This window comes from Podarcis filfolensis (assembly GCF_964270895.1).
Source record: "Podarcis filfolensis genome assembly, chromosome: 6".
NCBI lineage: Eukaryota > Metazoa > Chordata > Lepidosauria > Squamata > Lacertidae > Podarcis > Podarcis filfolensis.
Window position 1 is genome coordinate 40,773,855 of NC_139609.1, and position 26,976 is coordinate 40,800,830.

The 26,976-nt window shown below is 43.4% G+C and overlaps 1 protein-coding gene across 2 annotated transcripts in view; it reads right to left on the bottom strand.

Moving 5' to 3' along the window:
• FGGY (FGGY carbohydrate kinase domain containing) overlaps nucleotides 1–26,976 on the bottom strand; it is a 136,898-nt gene that overhangs the window by 62,209 nt on the left and 47,713 nt on the right. For both annotated transcript variants that reach the window (XM_083621280.1, XM_083621281.1), the window contains exons 6-8: nucleotides 23,547–23,662; nucleotides 12,890–13,018; nucleotides 7,234–7,337 (exon numbers count right to left, since the gene is read on the bottom strand). In XM_083621280.1, coding sequence (XP_083477406.1) covers nucleotides 7,234–7,337; nucleotides 12,890–13,018; nucleotides 23,547–23,662 — 349 coding nt within the window. The remainder of the gene's footprint in view (nucleotides 1–7,233; nucleotides 7,338–12,889; nucleotides 13,019–23,546; nucleotides 23,663–26,976) is intronic.

The following is a 26,976-nucleotide window of genomic DNA, read 5'->3' on the forward strand; positions in this document are numbered from 1 at the left end:
TCACTGAGGGGGGTTACAAAATGACAAAAATATGAGGGTTTTTTAAAAAAATGGCTCATGAAGCTTTTTAATTCCATCCACAGATGTTACAAAATGTGGCTGGCACTGGGCGCCACACTGTGGGGGCCGGCACTTACAGCGGGGCCTGCAGTGTGCCCAAGCCACACGTCTCTCCTGGGAGTGACGTGGTGGCTTGGGTGCCTGTAGGCTCCGCGCTGCCTAAAATGGCAGCATTGGACTTGCATCTGCCCACTGCCTCTCCCTCAGACTCCCTACAGCTGAGGGGGAGGTGGCGGAGAAGCTCCATGCAACGCGCCCCACCCCCGGCTGCAGGACGCGCGCACCACACCCGGCACCCGAGCAGCTAGTTTTGCTGCTGATCCTAACTACACTCAGCACCCTTAAAAAACTGCAGTTCCCAGCTTTCTTTAGTGAAGCCATGACCACAAATTATGCAGTTAAGTTTCCAGTATTTGGGGACAACGCAAGGATCAGTACACGCAGAGTCTAATGGATGAGCCTCACCCAGGGAAAATATTAGTTGCTAGAAACTGCTGGAGAGTGCTCTTGTGCTCAGGCCATGTTTGTGGGATTCCCCACAGGCATCTGGCTGTGAGAACGGGATCCTGGACTAGACAGGTCACTGGTGTCATCCAGAAGGCTCTTCTCATAACTGTTTAAAGTGGCATGATGTTGCTTTAAATGTATGGTGCAAATGTGCCTGAAATTTATAGTTTCTTAAGGGAAAATGTAGAAAGTTTCAGAAGCCAGGAAATGGAGAGACCATTTGAATCAGTTTAAATGTAGGTTGTAAAATTGGTGAATTAAAGTGCCTGAAAAATGAGGTCAGTTCAATATCTGATCCACAACTCATGGCTTATCTTTCCTCTCTCATGCTAGTAGGTTCCAATGGTGTTCTTTCCAGATTTCAGTTTAATGTGATTTCAGTGTTCTCTCTGTCAATTACACTGCATAACTGTCTATGAAACTCTCCTAAGCCAATGGAGTTGCTGTGGTCCTCAACAGTCTGAAGTATTTGTAAAAACTTACTAGCAAACCCAGACCAATTCATATCTCATGTGCTTTTCCATGATTATGGGGCCAGTTGTCCTGTGGTACTTCATCTTCCACTTTCCTTCCTTCCTTCCTTCCTTCCTTCTTTCTTTTTACCGAGACTGCAAATCTCCAGCTGGTATCACCTGAGCTATTGCCACATCTGCAGCCTGGTCACTCACTGTGGCAAAAGGTGTGTGGGGGCGGAAGGTTAGTAGTTCAGTTAAGGGACTGGCTTTGTGCCCAATTGTTCACAAATTCTGCTGATCTTGAGGACTGCTTATATGTTTCTCCATGTGGGCAAGAAAGTGCTGAAAGGACAGAATGGTTGTATTTGTTTCTATGGGCACAAAGAAGTGCCAGACAGTTCTTATTCTGCAAGATAGAATTCTGCCACCTTTTATCTGGCACCAAGGGCACACGTATTCCTCCAGGGTGACTAAGAAAATGTAACAGTTTGAAGCAGTTCTACAGGTGTGAGAAGGTAGAATTGCTGTCCAAACGTCTGCACTATGTATATTTAATTGTTAGCTGTTCAAGATTTCTTCCCACCACCTTTAGCAGGAGAGAAGCTGTGTCCTTGGAAAAGTATCCATGTGCTTTAATTTCTACCGGGACCAGACCTACCATAGGACAATGAATGATAAATTTTAGATTATATGTTTCATTTTTTCATCCCCAAGCAGATATGCCCAGGAGACTTACCACTTGGTCAATCTTGGGCACTATGCATGTTTACTTATGAGGGATCTGATGTTCTGCTTCAGGCAGTATAATGTCTTGCGCAGTTCCACTATTAAAGGTAAAGGGACCCCGACCATTAGGTCCAGTCGTGGCCGACTCTGGGGTTGCGGCGCTCATCTCACTTTATTGGCCAAGGGAGCGGTACCTATTTATCTACTTGCACTTTGACGTGCTTTCGAACTGCTAGGTTGGCAGGAGCAGGGACTAAGCAACGGGAGCTCACCCCGTCGCAGGGATTCGAACCGCCGACCTTCTGATCGGCAAGTCCTATGCTCTATGGTTTAACCCACAGCACCACCCGCTATTATGCCACTGTAAAACTGCATTTCTCTGCAATCACAGAGAGATTCATGCCCATCATATCAGTTAAATTAAATAACTAGGCCGCAGTCTGACTTTTAAAAGGCTACATTTGAAAATGCATTCTGCCACTTGTGAACCAAAAAGCAGGGAGATAGAAGATGGTGTGGCTGAAGAGTTTTACATTCCCATTGTTCCTCTGAAGTCCTTTCAGGGTGTCTTGTTTGCAATAGTTTTGCTTTTGTTTTCATTTGCCTGCAACACCCCTCACCCCATCCCTCTCTACTGATCTGGAGGAGGACAAATTGCTGCCTTTGCAAACTGCTGGGCTGCAGCCAGCTGGCGGAGAGATCCATTGCCCTGGGCATTCGGCTCCATCCCCTTGGAGACAGCACGTTTCAACTCCCTAACTCGAACAGAGTGGAAGGGCCAGCGGTGCCTGAAGAATACAAGGTGAAAATCCAGAAAGCAGCTTTTGGATGTTCTCCCTGAAAGCACTTTGCCAAGTGCCGCTACATAAAACGCGAAGCGCAATGTAGCACACGAGCCCAATAGCGCGGTGTGCTGCGTTTTGCCTCTGTGCAGACATTTACCGGCACGGCAAAGGACTCCTTTGCAATAAACATTCAAGGAGTCTGATGCTTTAACTATGTGGCATGTTCTGCTCTCGAATCTCAGCCAACATATACTGAAACCACTTGCTGGTCTGGCTCCCACTGAGATTACAGAGATCAGCCTGTAGGAACACTTTGAGCCAGCGTGCCTCTGCGGTCTCCACCCCAGGATGTTCTGCAAAGGACACGTACTGTGCAAGCTCTCAGGCTGGAAACGTGCTCCAGACTCTATTTGTGTAAACAAAGCTGGCAGCTTGGGTGGATATTGTGGAGCAAGAACAGCGCTGTTTTATATACGCTAGTTGCTAAGAGGAGCAGATGAACCAATTCAGAGTAAGCACATTTTGCCTGAAGTTGCTCTTTAAGCCAACAAAGAAACAAAAACAGGCAAAGAACATGCCTTTGAACTCAACTGAGAACCTTTTACAATATTTATAGCGTACAGATTCACCCAAGCAATCCCTTAATTCTTGTATCCTGTTGATCTTAAAAGGACCATTAGAAAACCCAGGAAAGATAGAATCGCACAACAGATAAATTTAACTGCAGCAGGTTATTCGGGCCAAGTGTCAACAACTCCAAACTGAAAACACAGATCGATGGCAGAAGCTGGGCGTGGTGCAGGCAAAAATTGCATGATCTAATCATTACCCATTTCAGCTTGTTAAAGTGTGCAGACCTTAAAAACGCACATTTGGGGAGGGGGACATGACGGGGGGTTAAAAGATAAAGATATGGAACTTGGGAGAAGGAGAAAGCTGTTTGCAAAATTTGTTGGAAGAATAAACTGAGAACATCATAGAATCAAGCATGTCTTGTAGAAGGGCTGGATACAAACAAGAGAAGAAAACATTTAAAATAGTATTGTAACAGTAGGAATGCTGTGTCACAGTGGATTCCCATGCTGATCACGTCTGCTCATGTCCAACTGTCAACTGTTAAAACTCCTACTGCCACCATCCCAGTTGTCATTTCGTACTCTAAGTGATCTCCTCCACATTCCCAACAGAAGAGCCTAATGGTTCATTACAGATTGACTTCTATACCACTCAAAATACCAGAGGCATGACCAATAAAAGTATTTCCTTTAATTTCTTAGACCTTTTTTTTTAAAGCAGGGAATGTAATGGGGCATCTTTCATAATTTTACAAGCCCATACCGAAGGCCTACTCGTCTGACTCACGGCACGTTGAGCCACTCATTGCAACCCCTCCTCTTCCACAACCCTCTCTCCCGCCCCCACTTCCCCAGAAAATAAAGTAACCCAGCAAATTATTTTGAGTGCTTTGTTGTTAAGATCCTTTGAAAGAAACCCACTACTCGACCATTGCACTTTCACCCTGCTTTATGTTCGCTGAATTTCTCCTGACAGTTGACTTTTTCGTTTGCCAGAACCACAACAAAGGAAAGCCTTGAGTTTCCATACAGGCCATTCCCCCCTCCCCTTGGTCTCTCTGTTTCGCTCTCTACTCTGATCATCTCACAAAGATATTATTGTTGCTGGCTCGCTGGGGCTCAGTGCACCTGAAGCAGATCAAAGGCACTTTTTTATGCCAGCCTGACCACACAGGTCTCTCTCCCACTGCATTAAATTAAACCTGATGATTCATCTCTATTGCCATTGGGGTCCCTTGGTACAAAGAGAAGGAGAAATATATATATATATGGAGAGAGAGATTTCTAACAAAAACATAGAGGATAATAAACTTAGATTTTATGGCTCTAATTAAAAAAAGGTACAGTTAATTTCAACCAACTGCAGCTGCAAATACATATCATTAAAAAGGCACACACAACTGCCCTATGTCGTCGGCGCAGTATATAAACAGGTACAGATAAAAGACTGCTTCAACCAAAGAGTTTTCATATATTCATTCCACAGCAGCTTTGGATTTGTTAGTTGTTCACTGATGGGAAATCATATTGCCTTTGACAATGCAATATGGTGAAAAGGCGGAGGGGGGTTGGAATAGTAGTTTTGGTATTTTGAAACTGAAACAGATTTTGCAGCGCATTCCTATGTTTGCTTTCTTGCACGTATGCTCAGAGGGCTTACTGCTAACTAACTGTGAATAGGAATGTAGCATCAGTTATCTATTGATAGAAAACACCAACTTTTAAGTGGGGTTCTAACATTAGCACAACTTACATTATCACTATTATTTGTCCCAAATGTGCCACTTTGGCCTTGATCATACTGCCCTGTTGCTGAGTCCCGCTACACAAACAAACGAGGCATTCTATAGGGTGTACCAAGTACCTCACTTATTTTGTAATCCTCACAACAAACTTGTAACCCTTATCACAGATGGGAGAGAGAGCTGAAAACGGCATAAGGCCAGGGGCATAAGGGCACAAGACAGGGGGTCAGCAAACTTTTTCAGCAGGGGGCTGGTCCACTGTCCCTCAGATCTTGTAGGGGGCCAGACTATATTTTTTTAAAAATTTGAACGAATTCCTATGCCCCACAAATAACCCAGTGATGCATTTTAAATAAAAGGACACATTTTACTCATGTATAAACATGCTGATTCCTGGACCGTCCACAGGCCGGATTTAGAAGGCGATTGGGCTGAATCCGGCCCCCGGGCCTTAGTTTGCCTACCCATGCACAAGACTCTCCTTTCTGCCGCATCTCTTATCTTGAAAAATTGGAAGATTGGTTGATGCCTTTTCCTCCCCATTTCTGTCCACATAATCTGCATTTGCAGCCAGTCAGGGCATTACAACATGAATTACAAATAGGTGGCCATCAAAGGTATACCTATGGTCCCTTGTGCCCTTGGCAAGGAGCAGTATCGGTGCCGCCCCTCCGGAGGGAGGGACCAAAACACTTTACCACAATACCCGCATTAGAAATTACTATATTTTACACGACCCAAGTACATGAAGTATCTGGAGTGAGGGCCAGGCGAGGAGGAAGGGCGGAAAAAATGTACACTTTTTTTGCAAGAGGGACAGGAAGCTTCTCCTGCATTTGAACCTGCTGCGACAGCGGCGGCACTTTAGCACACACATATACATTATATACTCCAGAAGCGGTCGCCTTGCTATTTCTCATGAACTTACACAGATAACTGGAGACAGATTTCTGGTGAGGGTTTATTGGGGTCGTCGTCCCCAGGCCTGTGCCCTTGGTGGGGGCAGGAAGCAGTTTTACCAACTCCTGGATATGCTTCTGGTGACAGTTCTCCCTCAGAGACAATTCTCTGGGATCTGGTGATCAGAAACTACTGCTTTAGTCAACCATCCCCTGGTCCTTGAAAATTCTATCAGCTGTATTAGCTCCTGCTATCCCTTCCTGGGATCTGCCCATTTAATTTTCATCTTGCCTGTCTCTCCATTCTGCTGCCAGTCTGCTTCTACATTGTATTGGCCACCCCTGCCTGTGCTTGGGATCTGCCAGCAGGAACCAAGGAACCCTGGAACTTCTTCAGACAGAGCATAGATAAACTATGGGATTAGCTATGAGACATAGTAATGGCAGTCAACTTGGATGGCTTTAAAAGGGGACTGGAAACACGTGTAGAGAGTAACAAATATTAACATGATGGCTCCAGTGTCAGAGGAAGTATACCAGCTGCATGAAGTGTCATCCTGAATCTATACTTTACTTCCTTTGCCTGAAACATGACAGTTTATAATTTCCCGCCCCTAAATTCATATGTTTGTTTGTGCATATCTGTATAAACACACACACACACACACACACACACAAATCCAAAAATGTGTACACTGTCATTTGTGAACAATGCACATATTATTTATTTTGTTGCCTATAATTTAGTGAAATCCTATCTAATGATTCAGTCTCCATTTAAGCAAGTTAACAAGTTTTAAATGAAACGAAAATGACTGAATAAGATGACTGAATAAGATAGACAAGAAAACAGAATGCTTTCAGGCATGCGTATATATATATATATATATATATATATATATATATATGCATGCCTGAAGAGAGAGAGAGAGAGAGACAGTAAACTTTAATTGCAATCCCAGGAAAAAGCTTTTCCACTAATTCAGTGAGAAAAAATATTGAAGCAAAAATTGCTTATCTGGGCTCTTTTGGAGCCGCAATGCAACTCATAATTCTATGGATCATTAGAGTGCTCAGCACAAGATGGATTTATATTGATTGAGAGAGGAGGTGAGAGAGATGAAGGCTAAAGGGGATTTTCTAAAGACACTGAGTACTCAGTTATACATTAGTGACATGCTCATCATGGGTTACTCTAAGCGAGGGTCTCCGGCTCCAATTTCACACTGTCCAGTTGAAATCGCAGTAGAATAATTTCTGACTTTGCTTTTACATTTTGTGCCTTTCCCTTAGTATTGATTTCTACTACTATTAAAGATGTTTCTCAGTAGCAGATGTATGGTGATCTATAAGAAGTCTCTCAAAGTACTTCATAATATACAGGATACACAAGGGCAAATAAATTAAAAGAGGTGTTTAAAGGGCAGTTTCTCATCAGCCGGATTTATGTGACTGGCATAATGATTCTGTTCCCAACTTACCGCCATGTGGCATGAAGACGTTCCACATATCACAACGGCTCGGGATGTAATTGGCTGGTTTTCACAGGGCAAGTTATGTCCTTGCACTCTGGCTCCGATCATGCCTGGTACGAAGAGACAAAAAAATATATAAGAAACCCCATTTTTAAAGACATAACTCTGAGAAGGCTGTCAAACAGTGTTATCAGAGAAGCCAATTTCTCTACTTCTACTTGGCTAATACATCGCCGCCACCCCCCCATAAAAGTATTGATCAATCTAATGGAAGAGAGAACAATCATCATCAATCAGGATTCACAGCTGGAGTGACAGCCACAGATCCACGACTTCAGATGCAGCTACAGAGGGTGTTTGGGCACCCACACAGGGGTCCCCTGAGTTTTAAACAGAAAATGGCTGGGGGCAAAATGGGGGTGCTAAACACTTTGTTTGCCTGCAGTCTTCTTCCTTCCAACTCTTACTCCCCCACACTGTCCATTTTTATACTAGCTGTGCTTATTTACGGTCTTACATCCCACCTAAAAAAGAAAGTAGATGTGGGGGCTGACACCAGGTTGGGAGCAATTGCCAAGGACAGAGGAAGAGACTGGCACTTTTCTCCTGCCTGCTGATTACTGCTCAAAATTGCCACCCCTCATCTCCATTTCACAGCCATTCAATACAATTTGAAGGCACAGGGCTATTGTCACTCTGCATTCTGCCCATACCCATTGGCTTTTCTGCAGGTGAATTGGCCAAAGCCACACAAGGAGGTAACAATCCAGTTCATTTTCCTTGCTTTGCACTGTTCCCCTTATTACAGACAACACCAAGCACGATATCTGTCATAATTAAATTCAGTCTCTGAAATATGGTGAACGTCGATGAATGAATGATTGACAGTAACTGAAATGAGGCTTTCAGCATTCACCAGTGTTTGTCTCACAAACAGAGACATACTGTAGTGAGCACTGACATTCAAAAGGTTCAACTGGGATTTCCAACATTCATGTGAATGCCAACCATCATTGTCTCCCCCCGCCCCACTAAATTGGATATATAATTCATATATATATATATATATACAGAGAGAGAGAGAGAGAGAGAGATTCCATCTGACAATGCAATACTATACCTGTTAACAAAATTAATAATAATAATAATAATAATAATAATGCTGCAACTCTGGTATCCCTTATTATAACCCTTCCTTAAACAATGAATTTCTATAGTAGAATACGTCATTAAAGAAGAACAAATCTGCATATTATCCTCCCATAAGCAACATTATGGAGAATAGTCTTCCCTATGTCTGTTATCATGGACTGCAATAGCCAGACTTTTTTAGTCATGTAAATGTTCTTAACAAAATCAGAAATTATGCCAGGCCATGTTTGATAAAGGTGGCAAAACACAATGGTCTGTTGTGATATGTGGACATACAATCTTAAACTGAAAGTTCTCTCTTTGATTAAGTGCCCGCTTGCACTTGTTGTTATCTGATTTTACAGATAAAATTGTAGACATGGTGAGCAAATGGGGCATATCAAAACACTAATGCCTAGAGCAGAGCTTTCCAAACTGTGTGTCACGACACGATAGTGTGTTGTCTGCAGTGTGTAGCTGTGTTGCATGAATGTTCCCCAAGGTCCTCCCAGGGCTGGAAAGGGGTTAGTTTACCCTCTGGTTTGGTAGAAAAACTGAATTACTGTGTTGCAAAATGATGTAAGTATAAAAAGTGTGCCATCAACATGAAAAGTTTGGAAAGCTGTGGCCTATAGCAAAAGTGGCAACATAATCCAAAATTTGAATTATCCTTTATAACATCATATTTTATCTGGCAATGTCTCTTAAGAAATTAAACAAATTATTTATCGTGAGTACAGGGGCCTCTAAAATATTTTGATCACTACTAATGTCTCGTTGATGTCTGTGCATCAACGTGAATCACTCCCAGTAGGTATGGTGAAAGATACCCACTTCATAACTGGAGGATCATGCAAGGGATGTATCATATGCACCTGAGATTTATTCCTTTGTGAAGAACAGAAACAATTAGAACTTCCTGCTAATGGTTCAGCTTTCTTTATTTTACCGTGAGCCCAAGCAAATATTCCACGTTGTGTTAAGGGTATTGCATAGAGAATATCTACAAGGAATTTCCTGTACAAATATATGCTATATTTAGAAGTGCACAAGGATGTTTAAAACCCTTTATGTATTTCAAAATGTGTATGTCAAGTTAAGCAAGGTTAATCTCAACTTGAAGAAATGTGTATTCATCACATTGTTATTAATGAGTCACATGGCAAAATATATAGTAACGCATAGAAAATGTGCATTGAGTAGAATGCATGCTGCCTTCATAGTCCTTGAACTTTAGTCAAGAAGTCTTCATAAGTTTGTAGCAGCATTTGTACGCTCTGGTGTTTGCCACAGAGCTGAAATCCTGAGAAAACCCACCTCTTTTGCCTGACCTTTGACACCTGAGATAGATGTTTTTAGGGCCCACCTTATTCCTGTGATTGTAATTTGTTTAAACTGTTTTTAACTACCAAATTCTGAATACCTGGCTCATCACAAATCCACACAGGTTGAGAAGTGGATGAAAACCTAAAAATTATAAGGGCAACCAGAATTTTCACAGATTCCAGATGCAAGTTCCTCAGTCCTCCACATGCTGCACCAGACTGGGCTGGTAGAATGCCTTCTTACTCAGCTTTGGTTTCCTTTCGAAAGAAATTGTGGGATGGATTGTCCAAAGGCAAAACGACAGCAAGGAAAATTAAACTCGTTTTCCAGGTGGGATTTACCCACAACTAAGCATGTACCAAATTCAGCTCAAGACTGCCTTACACCTGGGCTTGTGAGAAACATGCCAACGAGACCCAGCTGCATCCTGTCTCATTTGGTTCCAGCTTCCCAGCCGTTCTAAAAATGGAAGAAGCTGGCAGTAGGCTGGCAAAGGATTGCTTCAGCTCTATATTCCTTCCTGATCTGCATTTCTAATCATCTGCCTACCTTATACTGCTTGTCCGGATTTTTTGAAACCTTATTTGAGCAGCAATAAAATATGTTGGGCACTCTGAGAACTTTTCCTCTTAGGTTCATTCCTTTGGGAAAAGGGCATAGCTCAGAGGCAGAGTATCTGCTTTAGTCCCAGCTAGATGGGCAGGGGTAAAAATAATAAAATTATTATTATTTTTATTCTTCTCCAGGTAGGGCTGGGACAGACTGCTGTCTGAAACCCTGGAGTGCTATTGACAGACAGTCACTATAGACATGAGTGGCACTGTGGTCTAAACGTCAGCCCCTTGGGCTTGCCTATTGGAAGGTTGTCGGTTCGAATCCATGCAACAGAGCGAGCTTCTGCTGCTCTGTCCCAGGTCCTGCCAACCTAGCAGTTTGAAAGCACACCAGCACAAGTAGATAAATAGGTACCGCTCTGGCTTCCATCACAACCTGGAAAGCTCTCTACGGACAAACACCGGCTCCATCGGCCTGAAAAGTGAGGTGAACACTGCAACCCCATAGTCTCCTTTGACTGGACTTAACCGTCCAGGGGTCCTTTACCTTTACCTTACCTTATAGACAGTAATGAACTGGATGGATCAATGGTCTGACTTAATATAAGGTAACTTCCTTCCTATGTTCCTCTCCATTCAATGCCTTTCCTCTCCTTTTTTGGTTCCCTAATTTTGTTAGGAGTGCAGCATGGTGGGAGGGAAGGTTTAACCCTTTCTGTTCCTGACACACACACACACGTGTATCCTGGAAGAGATGCTCGCATTGGCAACAGTGTAAGCTTCCCTTCAAGGGTTCAAAGTAGGGAGTATGAGATACAATATTTTTTGGTGGGGAGGCATGATGGAAGGAAAGAATGAAGCCTTCCCTCTTCATGTACTGTTGTGGTGACAATAGTCACCCCATCCCACCCCTATTCTTGTTCCCCCCCAAAAAAAAATCAAACACTAATTTCATTGCTATTTATGTGTCCCACCTCATGTCAAGTTTGGTCCTCGTGCCATTTCCCCTGCATTTTGCAGATGCAGGAACCTAGGAAGCAGCCTTAAGAGTGGGTCAGAGCATAAGTCCATCTGGCTCAGTACTGTCCACCTTGACAGGCAGTGGCCTCTCTGAGGGTTAACCAAATGTCAAAATTAACATGTGAAAAGGAAAACAGCTGGGAAGATTTTTAGTAGCCCTAAACTCTGGCATGGCATCTTCCATCTCTAAAATAAACACACGTACACACACATGCCTTCCATACCAAAACAGGCAGAGTTTGAAAAGGGAATCACATCGGATTACTAATGAAATGCCCATTAAAATATTTAATGTGTCTATTATGGAGAGAGTATCAAATCTCTTGAGTCTACTGTGGGCAAATATTTTCATCCCATGGGGCTTAGCATTCAAAACCTAAGTTCATATCTGGCATTTAAAATCAAGTGGCCTCATATGCTCCGGCCTCTTCCACTGTGGTTTCTCTGTATATCCCTGAGTTTGCATTCAGATCAACTTCACATAAACTTGCAGTAGTGCAAAACAAATACCCTGCCCTTTGCTGAGGCCACGTTTGGCTGGGGTTGCCAAGAACACAGCCTCTTATTAATCCTTCTAACTGATATTAGTTTGTTAAAAGTAGTATACTCTGTTTTTGGAATGTATGTTTGGGAGAGCTTTGGTACAGTTGTTCTCTTGTGGTTACGTCTCAGCTATCAAAATGTGAAACTGGTTTTTACTTGGGAATTTCTTATCTTGAAGAGAGGGGCAGCTCCATTCTGAATTTCTCAAGGAAATATCCCCCCCCACACACAGACATACACATTCAGCTGGAAAAGTGTGTGTTGTACAAGTTGCCTTCCCTCCCTTCCACACACTGGAGTGATCTACACTGTGAGCCACGTGTAGGTTGGGCAGGTGTGCAAAATGGGAAGGTCTGCTCCAAACCACAGAACATAACAGAATCCTCTGTAACGCTGTTTAGCGTACCAAATGTCTAACACTCCTCACCTTCCACGTATAAACTTCCATGCTACCACTCATGAAGCAAGGCCTGTAAGTTGTGCCGACATTAGGTTAAACTAGTAGGTGGCAAACTGATAAAAGGAGCTGTGTTTCCACACTTGACACAAAAAGCATGTCAAAGAGAAGAGGCTGACAAAGCAAAGGACAAGTCAACATGTAAGGATTTTTGTTTTGTTTTAAATTCCGCTATTTTGTTCAGACTTCAAGATCATAACCAGGAGAAGGTTTGCAGCCTTGCCTTTTCCCAAATCTAAAGGCTGCCAATGTATTTCAGGCTAACAGAAGATGGAAATTGTTGGGATGCACCGAGCAAGATCACACGATCAGAGACTTGAAGGACAGCAATTACTCTCAAAAACTATTTAATCCAGTCTCCTACATGCAGCCAGGATTCTCTATTCCCCCACATCCAGAACAGATTAGCTGTGTTGTCCAGGGTAACATACCAGAACAGTTTTATACATACTGTCATATTCCTCATAATAGCTCCCTTTAAAGGCTCCCGTGCTATAAGGCTTCCTTAGTTGATTATGCCTACCTGGCAACCAATACTGAAAATGCATATGGAATGTAGCCTTTGTAGCAAGCCTCTACTTATAATATGGAAGTGGAACAGAGAAAAAACAGCTACCCTTTTAGAGAATACCTATTCCTCCAGCATGTGCATCAATGAGAGACGCGCCTACTGCAGTCCCCTTAGCAAGGCCAAGGGCTTCAGCAGCCTCTGACGTCAGACCATTTCCAACTGGAGCTCCTGGAGTGAGAACTTCATTTCCTAAGAAAACAAAAGGAGAAAAACAAAATAAAATTCACTAGTCTCATCGTGACGGCCACCAACCTGGATGGCTACTAGTCATGATATAGCTATGCATTATGTCTGGTATATGAAGCAATGTGTCTCTGGCAGGACTAAGCAATAACTGGTTTTCAACATCGCGATATATCACTAGCTAAACATCACGATATATTGATATATAGCGATATCAGAAATAAGGAAAGAACTACATAGAAATGAACGGGACAATGTCCTGGAAACTGCTGCTTCTTAAGGGTCTAAAACTCATGATGATATTAACAATCACCTCATGGCCACTTTCATCAGCAGGCAAGCCAAATGCATCCCACCGTTACTACCACCACCTCCTGTTGCCACTGTGAGGCCTTGCAGGGTGCTGCCACTGCCGCCACTCCCTGTCACCGCCGCAAGGTATTGCAAGCTGCTACTGTTGCCGCCTCCCATCACTGCTGTGAGTCCTTGCAGGCTGCCACCACTACTGCTGCCCCTTCCCATCGCCATCACAAGGACTCGCAGGCCACCACTCACTGTGCCGCAGCCGCAAGGCCTTGCAGGTTGTTGCCACTACTGCCAACACAGACCGCGGTCATGGCAAGCTGTTTCTGCCACTGCTGCTTCTGCCTCCTAGTAGGCCTGCTGGCAATCTGGCAGTCCCAGGTTATTTGTATTAACTATGACTCATTGCCGTACTTTGGATTGTCCTGAATACAACCATTTGGTAGCCAAGCCCCAAACCAAAAGTCCTGTGGGGATTCATTTTGGCTTGCCTGCTGATGAAACTGAGTGTATGATGATTGATAATATTGTCATTTAGGCAGACTGAGAGGTATACCTTATCATTGTGGTAGATTGCAGTGTTTAGCTAGTGAGTTATCACAATGTTTAGCTGGTTAGTTATTGCGATGCTGAAAACCAGTTATCACCTAGCCCTTATAAACATTGTGATTCACAATATATTGCCAGCTCAATATTATGAAACAATTATCACGATGTGAACTTCAAACCGGTTTTGGATGATATATCAATGTATCGCCCAGCCCTAGTCTCTGGATGCCAGTTGTTGGTAATCACAAATGGGCAGAGCTCAGATTCTGCTTGCCAAACATAGCTGGTTGGTCAGTGTAAAAAACAGGGTGCAGGATGCTTTGGTTTGACCCAGCAAGTCTCGTTTTATGTTCAATCTGTTGGGAGGCAAATGCTACTTTTTCTGTGCTTGAAAGTGATCCTTTGCCCTCTTCTCCCTGACCTGATATGCCCTTCATTCTATTTACCAAGCACCAATAATATTGCTTTTTAATTTTAAAGCACGCACATGTTGTGTAACGTTTATCATAACAATGTAACCCCTTGTATCAACAGTACAATTGCATTTATCCAGGAATAGGATAAACATGGATGCTATATTTGCAAAGCTACACTCATGTGGTTTTTAAAAGGACCGTTAGTGAGGTTTTAATAGTATTCAATGGCTGGGTAAAAAGCAGCTACTACAATTCTTTCTAAGAAATCAGCTTAATATTCTGTACTCTTTAAAGCTAGTCTCATGTACAGTGATACCTCAGGTTACACACGCTTCAGGTTACAGACGCTTCAGGTTACAGACTCCGCTAACTCAGAAATAGTACCTCGGGTTAAGAACTTTGCTTCAGGATGAGAACAGAAATCACGCGGCGGCAGCGCGGCAGGCCCCATTAGCTAAAGTGGTGCTTCAGGTTAAGAACAGTTTCAGGTTAAGAACGGACCTCCAGAACGAATTAAGTACGTAACCAGAGGTACCACTGTATGCCTGGAAGTATTCTCTTGAGTTCTCTGTGAACCGATGGATTGACTCACTGTAAGCCAGCTTCCTATGTTCCTTCCCCCTGCAGCCTCCTGTCGGCCCCCAAAATCTGTTCCCCCAACCATCTGGAGCAGATTCTCAGAGTGTGCAGTGGGGAGGAGAAGAAAGGGAAGTCTGCTCCACTCTCACAACAGCAACACCATTTGCTAGGAACAGGAGCGAAGAGTGCTCTTGTGCTCTAGTCCTAATTCCCCACAGGTGTCTGGTTGGGATTTTTAGAAGAGAACTCCATGCCCCCCCCCCGCCCCCCGTTGAGCGAGAAACAAGTTTACCAAAGGAAAAAGCTGTCTGAAACTTTTCCTTCCTTTTTATCCTAAGGACTAGTTCCGGAATTTGCTCATGTTTGGTTCAAAGAAAGTTATGTGGTACCAATGACCCACCATCTTTCCAGGCAGTTGTCACGGCAACCGGCTATTTACCAGACGTAACACTAAGCGGTTAACAATACATCTTTAGTCAACCTGAGTAACTTAATCGCAAGGTCCAAAGTCATACTGATATTGAATGGAATTGGAAGCTTTAGTGCTCGTTGGCCCTTAAAAAAAAATAATAACAAAGGGAAAACCAAGCAAGGCAGTACAGCTGACTCAGCTATGACACATTCAGTCCTTCAAAAGCTGCTTTTAACCTGTCATGCAGAACCAGTTGTGTTTTATGTGAAACTGCAATTTGCCACATTTCAAAGATGGAGAGGAGGTGGAAAATACAAAAAGGGGATGAAGACGAAAGGACTTCTCTTTCTTAACTAATGTGACATATGTACCGGGGGGGGGGCGCTTTAAAGAAGTAAATGCATTCTAGTGTAACCACCATTGAATTTTGGCAACTAAACTTACTGGAAATGTATGTTGCATACTATGCCAAAGTTGTATTTTTGTGTTAAGTTCCTACTAAGTTAGGACTATTCGTCAACCCAGTAAACTCTAAGGCTAAAGCTAAGGAAAGATTGTGAATACCCAGGGAATCCTGTAATTGGAAAGTTAGGGACAATGCACACACTTTCAGGCCAAAGAGTCTATGTAAAAGGGTGTGTACATTCCACCCTCCTTAAACATGAGCAACTACATGGGATACAGGCAGTATGTGTGCATACTTTTATATATGCAAATATCAAAAAATGGTTTAAATGCAGTATTCACTATAGAACCTTCACTCTGCCTGTGAAGAAGGTTCAAAACAAGTTATAAGCCTGAGGAACTTGTCGGTGGAGCAAGGGGAAGTTGTGAAGTAACGCACCCCGTACTCGCAAAAAAACAAGGAAACAAGCCAAGACTTTACCATGTTTTCTGAATGCAGCTTTGAATTGAGTTCTATACTTTTATATACCGTATTTTTTGCCCTATAGGATGCACCGGCCCATAGGACGCACCTAGTTTTTTTGGGGGGAAATAAAGAAAAAAAATTTATCCCCCCCCCCAGCCGCGGGGCTGGGGCAGGGGAAGCCCGAGCTTTTAAAAACGCACCTACCGTAGTTTTTAGAGGAGAAAAGGATATCTGCCCGAAGCGCAGGGCGCTCTGCTTCAGCGCGCCCCGCGCTCCGGGCAGCAGGCTGCTATCCGCAGTCTAGTGAGCCTTGCGGGAACCCCCACAGGGCTCCCTAGGCTGCGGACGTCTGCCCGAAGCGCGGGGCACTCTGCTTCAGCGCGCCCCGCGCTCCGGGCAGCAGGCTGCTATCCGCAGCCTAGGGAGCCCTGCGGGAACTCCTGCGGGCTCCCCAGGGTTGCTGATAGCTTCCTGAAGCCTCCAAGCTTCAGCGAAAGCCTGCATTCGCCCCATAGAACACACACAGATTTCCCCTTCATTTTTGGAGGGGAAAAAGTGCGTCCTATAGGGCGAAAAATACGGTATGTGCATGCCTGACGGACGTAATCTTTACTGTTAATGGAGCATGCTCTGATATAATTGTGTACCAATAACATTCATGTTACAAGTGTCCTTCTAAGTGTCTTAGGGGAATGTGTGTCCCAGCCCCAAGTAGCTTTAGTGCATTGTAGGGTTTAAGAAAGTAAATAGGAAGATGCTGTTATATGTTACTTAAATTCAGCTCACCTCAATGCCCAGGAAAGGTAATAAGAAACTGGTATAACACTTCTACTGCAGAATGATTATTCCTGCTACACATAAAAAGACATTTAGCTAAATCCTGCAAAAGTATTTGTGGGACATAATATACAATGGATTGTGCATAATGCTTAGAGGCAGCATGTACACTGAAACAATTCATCTTTGACAGTTACTAAAAATGAGAGCTGGCATGTATTTTGAAAAAGTGCCCTTGCACTTCATTCTAAACAGGAAGGGAAAGTTTAAATAGGCATAATTTTAGCTTCAGAACACCACTCATTGTTACAATGCTACGGAGCAGATCATAAGATCATAACCATGCTTGCAAGGGGAATATGTAATAATAAATGTGTTCCGAAACAGTAGTTGACAAACAACCTACACAGACGGGAGATACCATAGGATGCTTCTTAGCAAGATGGCAATGGCACTATTGTGCCATCATGAAATTCACGTGGGGGCAAAATTACAGGAAGCCAAGCCAACGCCAGCATTTTTAAAGCATTGCTTGCAATGTTCATCCCATAAGGGCCCAAAGAAATACACTCCATATGAGTCAGGCCTTTAAATAAAACATACTTGAAAAGAACACTCACTTGAGAGCCACAATTTTTTTCATGAAGGCACTTTGTTTTATGAATCCCCCCCTCCAACTGCTAAGGACTCTTTCACATACAAATCTGTTGTTTCCATTAAAATATAGCCAGGAGCAGGAGTCCACCATGCAGAAATACAGGATCACAAACAGGAAACCAAACTTCTCTCTCCACTATTCTTTCAAAACACAGCTGGTTAGGGAGGGACTACGTTCAAATGAGCCAATATCGTATAAACCCTTCACTTCTTATTTTTTCCCTTTTGGGGTGGAAGGAGAAAGGAGCATGAGAGAACACAAGACTCAGATTAGACTTCTCCCTCAGCAATAGGTGACAAGGCCCAGGGATTATTTAGAAGTAGTATTTCCCCCCACACAAAAATGTTTGTTTTCAAGGCTTGCGGAGATTTGTTTTGAATTCCAAGTGAAGCCTGAAAGTATATAGTTTCATCACAGATTTAGTGGGAATATATTCAGAAAGGAGTCTTTGTGTTACCTTTTAAAATATAAGGTACTGACAACCCAAGAAATAGCTATATCATATCTACAACATTTTCTACTTTGGGGAAAATGCACATTGCTTTGGGAGTGGTGTGGGAAGGACCAGGCAATGCATAAAGCCTTGCTATTCAGTGAAAAATCATTATTTGGTCCCTTAAGTTGCCCCTTAAGTATGAGAATGAGGATGAAAATTTATCGGGCCATTTAAAAAACAGATTGCAGCCTTCAGCACCTCAAAGATCTATAGTTCATGAAAATTTAACAGATGTTGCTTCCCCACTAGCCATTTTCTCTGGAATTGGCAATCTTGTTTGCTTACTCTTTATGAAGAATCCAGACGACGACAATGTAAAATTGTTGCAGTCTATGTTTTCTGTAGCGTCCTTATCTGTACCCCCACCTTAATTTGCAGCAAATCTTGTACATCTTTTGTGCAGATTGTGTTCCAAAGTCAGTGCTTAAGGGGAAAATCATGTACTGTACAGTTAGCATTACCTTAAATCATCCATAACATACATTCTCCTTCCAAATTACTCTCCCTCCCCTGTCTGGCTGCGAGATGCCACAGCTTGTTTGCCTGTGCCTCTGCCTATTCCACCCTTGGTCCCTGTGCCTCCCTAAAGCCAGTGAGCAGGAACTGGATGAATCAGTGGAAGTGGGAGAGAGGCTTTCCCACCTTCTACTCCCACTGGTGGGGCTGTGGTAGGCACTGACTGACAAGGGGGGAGACCTTCCCCTTCTCTCTGAGGCCTCCCTTCTTCTCCTACACGGCAAACCTGGAGGGCAGGCGGAAAGAGAGAGCTCTCTTCAAGGGGGAGAAATCCAAGAATTTTTTTTTTTTTAAGGGAGGATTAAGGAGGGAGGTAGAGAGAGATGGAGGCAGGCAGGTTCTTGTCACTGAGGCAGAAGGAAAAGGTTGGAATGGATCCTTAAACTGGATGGGGTCCTGGTAGAGGAAAGGGGGGACAAGGCAAACGAAGGAGTTCCTCGCTGCCATGTGCTACAGCAGCCTTTCTCAACCTGTGTGTCCCCAGATGTTGTTGAACTACAACTCCCATCAACCCTAGCTAGCAAGGCCAGAGCTCAGGGGTGATGGGAGTTGTAGTCCAACAACATCTGGGGACCTACAGGTTGAGAACTGCTGTGCTACAGGGACAGGTGTCCTACTGTGGAGCACTTTTTGTTTTTCGGTCGAACATGCATAGTTGAATTTGCCTAAGTTAAATCCGCAATGACTCCATGGTACAGTGCTATGGTATCCCAGCATCAGCCTGACCAGTGTAGCAATGCAAAGTACACTTGATGCTTTGGGGGGCTCCTGTACTTTTAAATAAAAGTACACAGTCCTGCCCATTTTATTGCTTTCTGTTTATCATAGCTGGTGGATTACCAATGAGTAAGTTTTTTTTAATTGTCTCACTGTCAGTTCCTGTTCCTGTAGTGAGGCGGTAGACAAGACTTTACTGACTTATTGTATCCAGAAAAGTAATTGTGTAAGCAGACGGATTTCTGCTTGTGCATCAAAACTTTGCCTTCCTTTTGCTTCCAGTGAACCATATCAAATCTGTTCTGGGAGTTCCCTGACCCCACCCTCTGGAGCAAATTTAGGGGTGTGGGGAGAAAGAGGGTGAAATTATGTTTGGTGGAATGAAAGTTGTTCTGTTCACACAATGACATAATTTAATTGGTGTCAACCTTTCCTTTTCAGGTAATGATGGAAAAGCAATGCTTCAGCACAGCAAAGCACACCTCATGTGGAAGCAACTGGATCAGTTAATATTAATGTAGGTTATATAATGCCATAACACTACGGGTTTCATCACCAGAAAAAAATGAATGCTAGTGTCCGCCATTTTGTGAGAATTTTCCCTTTCATGAGCCACCTTTTTCTACTACGAAAACAAATGGATTTAATCTATAAAGTTCACAGCAATTCAAAACTTAATTTTATACCCTTAACATATAGCTTTAAAAGGAGATTGGATAAAATCATGGAGAATAAGTCTATCAATGGCTACTTGCCACGATGGCTATGTTCTATCTCAACTACCAGTTTCTGGGAATCAGAGGTGGGGAGGGTGCCATTGCACTCGGGTTCAGTTTGCAGGATTCCTGAGGATGCCTGGTTGGCCACTGTGAGAACAGGATGCCAGACTGGATGTAACTTATTACATTTAATCTGCTAAATATATATATATATATATATATATGTTGTGAGGCGAGTTATGGTTGACAACGCAATTTCAAAAATAAAACAAGAACTGAACAAAGTGTCCTGGAATTTATGTACGTGTGTGTGTATGTATGTGTGTGTGTGTTTGCAATTTAAGCAGCAGCAATAAATGATCCCCCCCCCCCGGAATGTATAAAAGGGTGGTTTTCAAATTGGCGTCCTATTATTGCTGGTTTTTCATTTTTCTCATCCTAATTTCCCTGTATTGAACTGTCAGGTTTTTAAAGAGAATTTGCTCTCGTTGGCAACATGCACATTTAGTTGTTTGGGGGAAAAATGGGGGGGGGGGAGCTTTTCCCTGTCCTTGAAACGCACTATATAAATATTGTATTCAATCCTTAGCTTGCACTTCGTAAATAATTTATGTTAAAAATTTCTCTTCGTGGGGCTCGTCAGCCATTAGGGTGCTCAAATTTCTGTTAAAGCATTTATTTACTGCTTATACTCTTTTAGTGTGGGGGGTGGGAGGTGGGGGAGGGGATTCTAAAAGGTGCATCTGGTAATAGCTACCAAGGCTGCATTAAAGCAAGAAGAAAATCTCAAAAACTCTAAAGGTTTAGGAGACTATGCTTATACTCAGCTACAGGAAAAACAATGGATTAGGTTCAGAGCTTGCAAGGTTGTCAGAAAGGAATCCTTGCCCCCTCATTCCTGCTCTAGGCTCTGCCCACCACCTGTATGGAAGCAGGAGTAGTCACCTGCCACTTCAGGCCAGGGCTGGGTGGGAAAAGCAAGAAGCACAGGACTTGTTTATAGCATTGGAGGAGCAGACTACCAATGGGTCTATGAGATCCATCCAGCAACGGAGGAAGCCACTTGGGAGCCAGGGGCGGGGCGGGGCGCACCATGGGACCTCCGGAGTCTGCCTGCCTCCTCCCACTCAGGCGCCCTACAGCTGGGGGGCAGCATGGAGCCTGCGCGCACCCAAGTCACCATGTCTCTCCCAGGAGAGAAGTGTGGCTCGGGGGCACTGCAGGCCCCACAGTTAGTGTCACCCGGTGTTTTGCCACCCCCCTCAGTGGTGGCACTCGGGGCAACCCGCACCCACCGCACCCCCCTTCCTCCGCCCCTGGATCCATCCTAAGTCCTGCCCCACAACTGCTAACTACAGCCAAGGATGACTTCCTGTCACTTTTGAAAGCAAGCAAGGTTGAGCCATCAAGGTTTATTCTGCACATCCCACAAAGAATGCAGTAGAAGCTAAACTGGTCTCTTAGGGACACATCGCATACAGAAGAGGTCAGGATTTGCTGCCAGAGGTTATTGTACTACAGAGTGTCAGAGACGAATAGAAAATGTAATTCTTTATTCAAGGAAACAGAATACACACAGAGAAACCTAGGGTACGACTGGCCCCAGTAAAGACAATCTGAGTCTCCCACTTCCTCCTCAGCCTCCTCTAAATCCAGTTATCTTCCTAGCACTCTTAAGCTACGCCAGGGAGGGGCCCTCTGAGCTCTCTGTGCTCTTTGCTTTGCAACATGCAGAACCCTCCAGGTTCTCAGAGACAAGGGGGAGGAAGAGCCAAACACAGTAGGACCTGCAGGCTCCTGTGAATCTGTCACAGCCTAAGCCACACCTCCTTCTCAGCTGTCTGTTCTACATCTGCAGTGTTCTCTCTCTCTCTCTCTCTCTCTCTCTCTCTCTCTCTCTCTCTCCCCGTTGCATGTTCAGCATCCCCCCATTCCTCCTATGATCTGTCTTCCTTGTCCCACCACTACTCCCCTACCTCAGAGCCTTCCTTCCTCTTCTGAGGCCTCCCTATGGGGTTCTCCAGCTGGAATCTCCCACCACTCCTCATTGACCAGCCAGTCCCTGACAATCATACAGAAGGGCCTTTTTTTAAACTGCAGTTGTAAAAAGTAATTTTTCGACACCTAATGCGTCTCTTTTGAAACTTTATGGATTTCATTACTGATATCAAATTATTTCCATTTAGTGCTGCTGCATTAAACTGTTATAGAAACTTGTTCTCTAAGTGGCGGTGTGTGTGGGGGGGAGAATCAGGTAATTAACTTTGAGGGATGAGGGGTTTGGGGTTCTTTTTTACACTAATGTTCTCATTAATGGCATGCCTGCTTAGGACAGCCATTAAAAGTCCATTAACTGAACAAGGAAACTTGAATAATGCTGTCCTGGAAAATTTCTAGTAAATGAACATTACGGTCTTTTAATGGAAATCTGCTATAAGAATCTTGCAATTAGCAAGTCTAAAATTCTAATTATACATAGGCTTCAGGAAAGTTCAAAGCAACTTAAATATAATGTAACAAGCTGGTGAAAGGAATGTGGGACAAGCCAAGAGTTGAGTTTAGCACATTGTTTTAAGCTTGCTGATTGTTGATTAGCAACATTGCACATGCAGGGGTATAACAAACTAAAGCAAAATAATGGTGTTTGTATATTCCTTGCCGCTGGTCTAAAGATTTGCCTTGTATCCAATCAAGTGTGCTTAGGCAGCAAAGATACACACACACAAACCTATACACAGACACAAATGGATATATGATAAATGAATGTTGCCATTAGAAGCAGTACTATGGGGAGTTTAATGTAAATGAAATGAATTATGAAGGCTGGCCTTTGTCCCCCCCGCCCCCCGCTATTAAGAGAGAACTAACTATGCACGAGCCCAAGAGTGAAAGAGTCTTGGTTCTGGAGCAGCCCTCCTAAGGAAAACATCATAATGCCAGAATGCTCCCCTTTTCACCTGTTGCTAGATTAGGAGAGGGGCATTTTGATGGCAAGCAAGAAGTTTCAGGAAGTCTCTCTCACCCAACATCTGCCCACATTTCCCCAGGGAAACCTAAACCACCTACTTTTGAAAATTAGTGTTGTCCATAATTAAGGACAAATTGTCATGGTGCACCCAAAATTGCTCACTTTTAAAGCAGTCCTCTGATATATATAGTATTGCCAAAACATATAATGGGAAATCATACATGCAAACACAGAGCAGTGAGAATCAGGCTCAAGTGCTCCCCCTTCCCTTGCTTTACATACATTGAAAGTTCTGTTTTTAAGTAGTCACAGTTCCTTGTTATTTCAGGCCTAAGGGAACTGTGGCTTGTTAAAACAAACCAAGATCAAGGTTTGGTTAAGTTTCAAAGTCCTTTCCTCGTGCAACAGAGGGAGAACTGCACAAATGCACGGCTTACCACAGCATGCTCTCCTAACAGGAAACCACTGTTTCCCACTGTGTCTAAACTGGGCTATTACCTAATTAGATGAAGTCTTTTTAAAAAATGCTAAAAAGTAGGTAATATACATTTACCTATTTTTGCATAGTTATTTTCCACCAAATCTTCCAGTCCAACCAGCTTCCAAAAACTATCATCCCAGCCTTTCTCCGAAGAGTATGTCCATTTACATACCAAAGTGCACAGAGATCTGTGGAGGAAAAGAAACGCACGTTACATTTCATTATCAACTCTACCTCCCTATCTACTCAGGCAAAACTCTTACAGGACCCAAAAACATCAACACTCCTTTAACATTCAGTAGCAGTTTAGATCAAAACTCTAAAGAAGAATTAAGCATTCTTCAATTATACAAACAAAAACAACTATAAATACTGGATCCCCTCTTAAACACTTTCAGCTGTTTGAGAAGTCTGTCTTTAACTTGACGATTCCCAGTATATTGATGGGATTCCAGCAGTCAATATATAGCCACTTAAAAGTTTTCTATGCAAAACAGGAGGGCAAGAACATAAATTAATACAGAAAGCCATAAAAAGAGATTCTTAATGTTTCACTTTTCAGATCTGATCCCACCTTTTCAAGTTTTTTCTTCAGTCATGAGAACAAAGGGTTTGGGTAAAGAATCTTGATCACCATCCCTGAGATCACTAACCTTTTAAAAACAAACAGTCACTGCTTAGAGAGTAGGCAAGTTTGACATTCCAACATTGCAGCAACTACTCACAACCAAAGGGACATGGTCAGGCTCAATTTACCACAGGCCCAGAATCTAAAGCTGACACTATCTCTTCCTGCAATTGCAGCCACCACGTAATATGGGAAAGATACAGCCCACATGAAACCTATTTTGTAATGTGCTTTATGAATTATATATATATATAATTCTTTAGATACATTTCTGCAGGAAATACATCTTTTACAGCAGTGGAGTCACTTGACTCATGGACACACCAAAAATGAAGACAACCGAAGGCAGGGCTGTGCAAACAACGCCTTGAATTGAGGTCTCTAAGAACATCAGCCTTCATGCAGCATATTTTACAAGGCACTGGAATTTGTATTTCCAAGATGCATTAAGTTTGACTACGCACTGTGTTTTGCCGCTCTTAGGAAAACCACGTCTACGGTTTTCTTGTCTGAATGTGGCCGTTTTCCCAAGCTAGGAAACTGCATGTGCTACCTCGGAATGCTGTGTTTAATCTCCTTGCAAGAGAGAAACCCCTATTATTTCAGAAAACTGCAAGCAGAAGACTATAAGCAGCAACATGCAGATCATTGAGTCACAGCTTTAACCTCTGTAGGAGCTTGGGAGTTGCCTCAAAGGCAGAGGGACGAAGGTAGCAAGTACCTTTACAAGGAAGGGTGCAGACCTTTGCTGTTCCAGTCAGTCATAATAGAAGCACGAGAATAAAAATCGTAAGCACAAAAACATGCTTTTAAAAAAGTAAGAGGAAATCCCTGCGGGTATGGATAAAAATATGGGCAGTATGTGGTAAAAGTTTTAGGAACAAAAGGAACCTTTGGCAGGAGACAGGGCTTTCAACACACAGGATGGCTATATAACAAAAGAAGCCCAGAGCTGCTTCAGCACAGACCTATAGAAGTACCAGTATTCCCTCTACCCCACCCAATGTCGTCCCAGACAGAACATTCAGCACATTTAAACCCTCTGGCAAGCCTTTGTTTTAAATAGAACTGGGCGTTGGTGCTGTGGAAGCCTTGAAAGAGCCACAGGTCATCACGTGGAAGAATGTAAAAAGCAGCAACTATTCCCTACAGCACTACAGTTAATGACAAGCATATTCATTTCAGGAAGAGCCGGCATTACAGTTACAGATACAAGGCATGGATAGATGTCATTTGTGTCTAATGGAGGCACCAGGGGATTGGCTGGAGGAGAAAAGAAGAGGGGATAAGTTTGCTGCAGGCCAGTCAACATCACCAGCTGCATTACAAAGAACACTTGGATACACAGAGCCATCCTTCACAAGCAGATTTATAAATGAGAGACATAAAGCTTCCAGGTATCAGCTGATACTTAACATCAGTTAAGTATCATTACATAAAACTCCAATGGCACTGGTCCGTCCATTATTGCCTTCAGCTTTTTACTCATTGTGGAGCATCAATTTCACATACACACACACACCTGGGTATGAGAGCTAGTACAGAAGTACAGAATGGTACAGAATGGTAAAGGCAGGCTCTAGGGAAAGGGAAACAAATAATACATTGGTCCAAGCTTTCGAAGTAAGGTTTAGCTAGGAAAACCACAGACGCCCCAGGCAATTAGGAGTTTAGGGCCAATCCAAACCCTAAACTCTGCTGCTCAGCAGGAATTAATGGAGCAGCTAGGCCACGAACACATCCTTAGCCCTGCCACACATGCTGACTGGTGTGTCTGTTATCACATGACAGTAGCACGGCTGGCTCAGCCCCTCCCTGCCCCTGGAGTACCCCACTTTGGAGCTTTCCACTGGATGCCACCATGGAGAGGGGCACCCTCCCAGAGGCAGTTCTGCCTGCATCTTCATCTGGTATGACTCAAGAAACGGTGGCTGACAGGGTTGGGTGGGGAGACACCTCTGGCCAGTGCACAAAGACGCTGGACTGTACCCTTAGCCAGTAAGGAAGGGGAGAGGGGAGGCAAGCTGGTTAAGACGAGGGTGAGAAGGGAAGCAGCTATCAGCTCTGTTGAGGGACAGCAAATTTCCATTCCTTCCTTCCTGGAACTGTTGCCATTCCAGTTGGTCATTATAAGAATTTTGTAAGGAAGATCACTGGATCAAGTTTGCTCTTTTTTCCTTGCTCCTCCCAATCCATTTAACCTCTGTGCCATGTATTTCAGATTGTAAACTTCAGATATTCATATGCCACTCCAGGAGCCTTTCTCAGTTGAAGAGCAGATTTAAAATGAATGAAAAATCTGTGAATGAATGAATGAAATCTGGATCATGTAAATAAATAGGAAACAGCACATAAGTGACAGGACTAAGCAGGAACAGATCCAGTTTCTATACTCCCCCCCCCCCACATTTTTAAAAGTCACTTCCCATTTGTTAAACCATGAACCGAAATCTAAGTATTTGTACCTTAAAGCAATTCTCAGATTTCAAGCACATGTATTTAGGATTCGGGACATTAGATTTTAGACAGGGATAGACCTTCTTTCGTGCTGCTCCCTCCAAGGCCTTCCTTTGAAAAACTTGCATAATATTTGAATAAATGGATGAAGTCAGAACCATATAGCTGAGATGTTGACAATTCGTATCAGTTGATACTTTTTGTTGGTGTTTTGTGGAACAGATTTCAGATTATAAATGTCGATTCCCACCTTCCCCTTTTGCTTTCAGAACCAAATGGTGATCTGGGTGTGGGAAAGTTGTTTCCATATGGAAAACAACCTTACTGATTCAGTCTGTTGTCTATTTCAGTGGTTCCCAATTGGGGGGGGGGGTCTGCGTAACTCATCCAGGCAGCCTGTGGCACCAGTCACGTAAC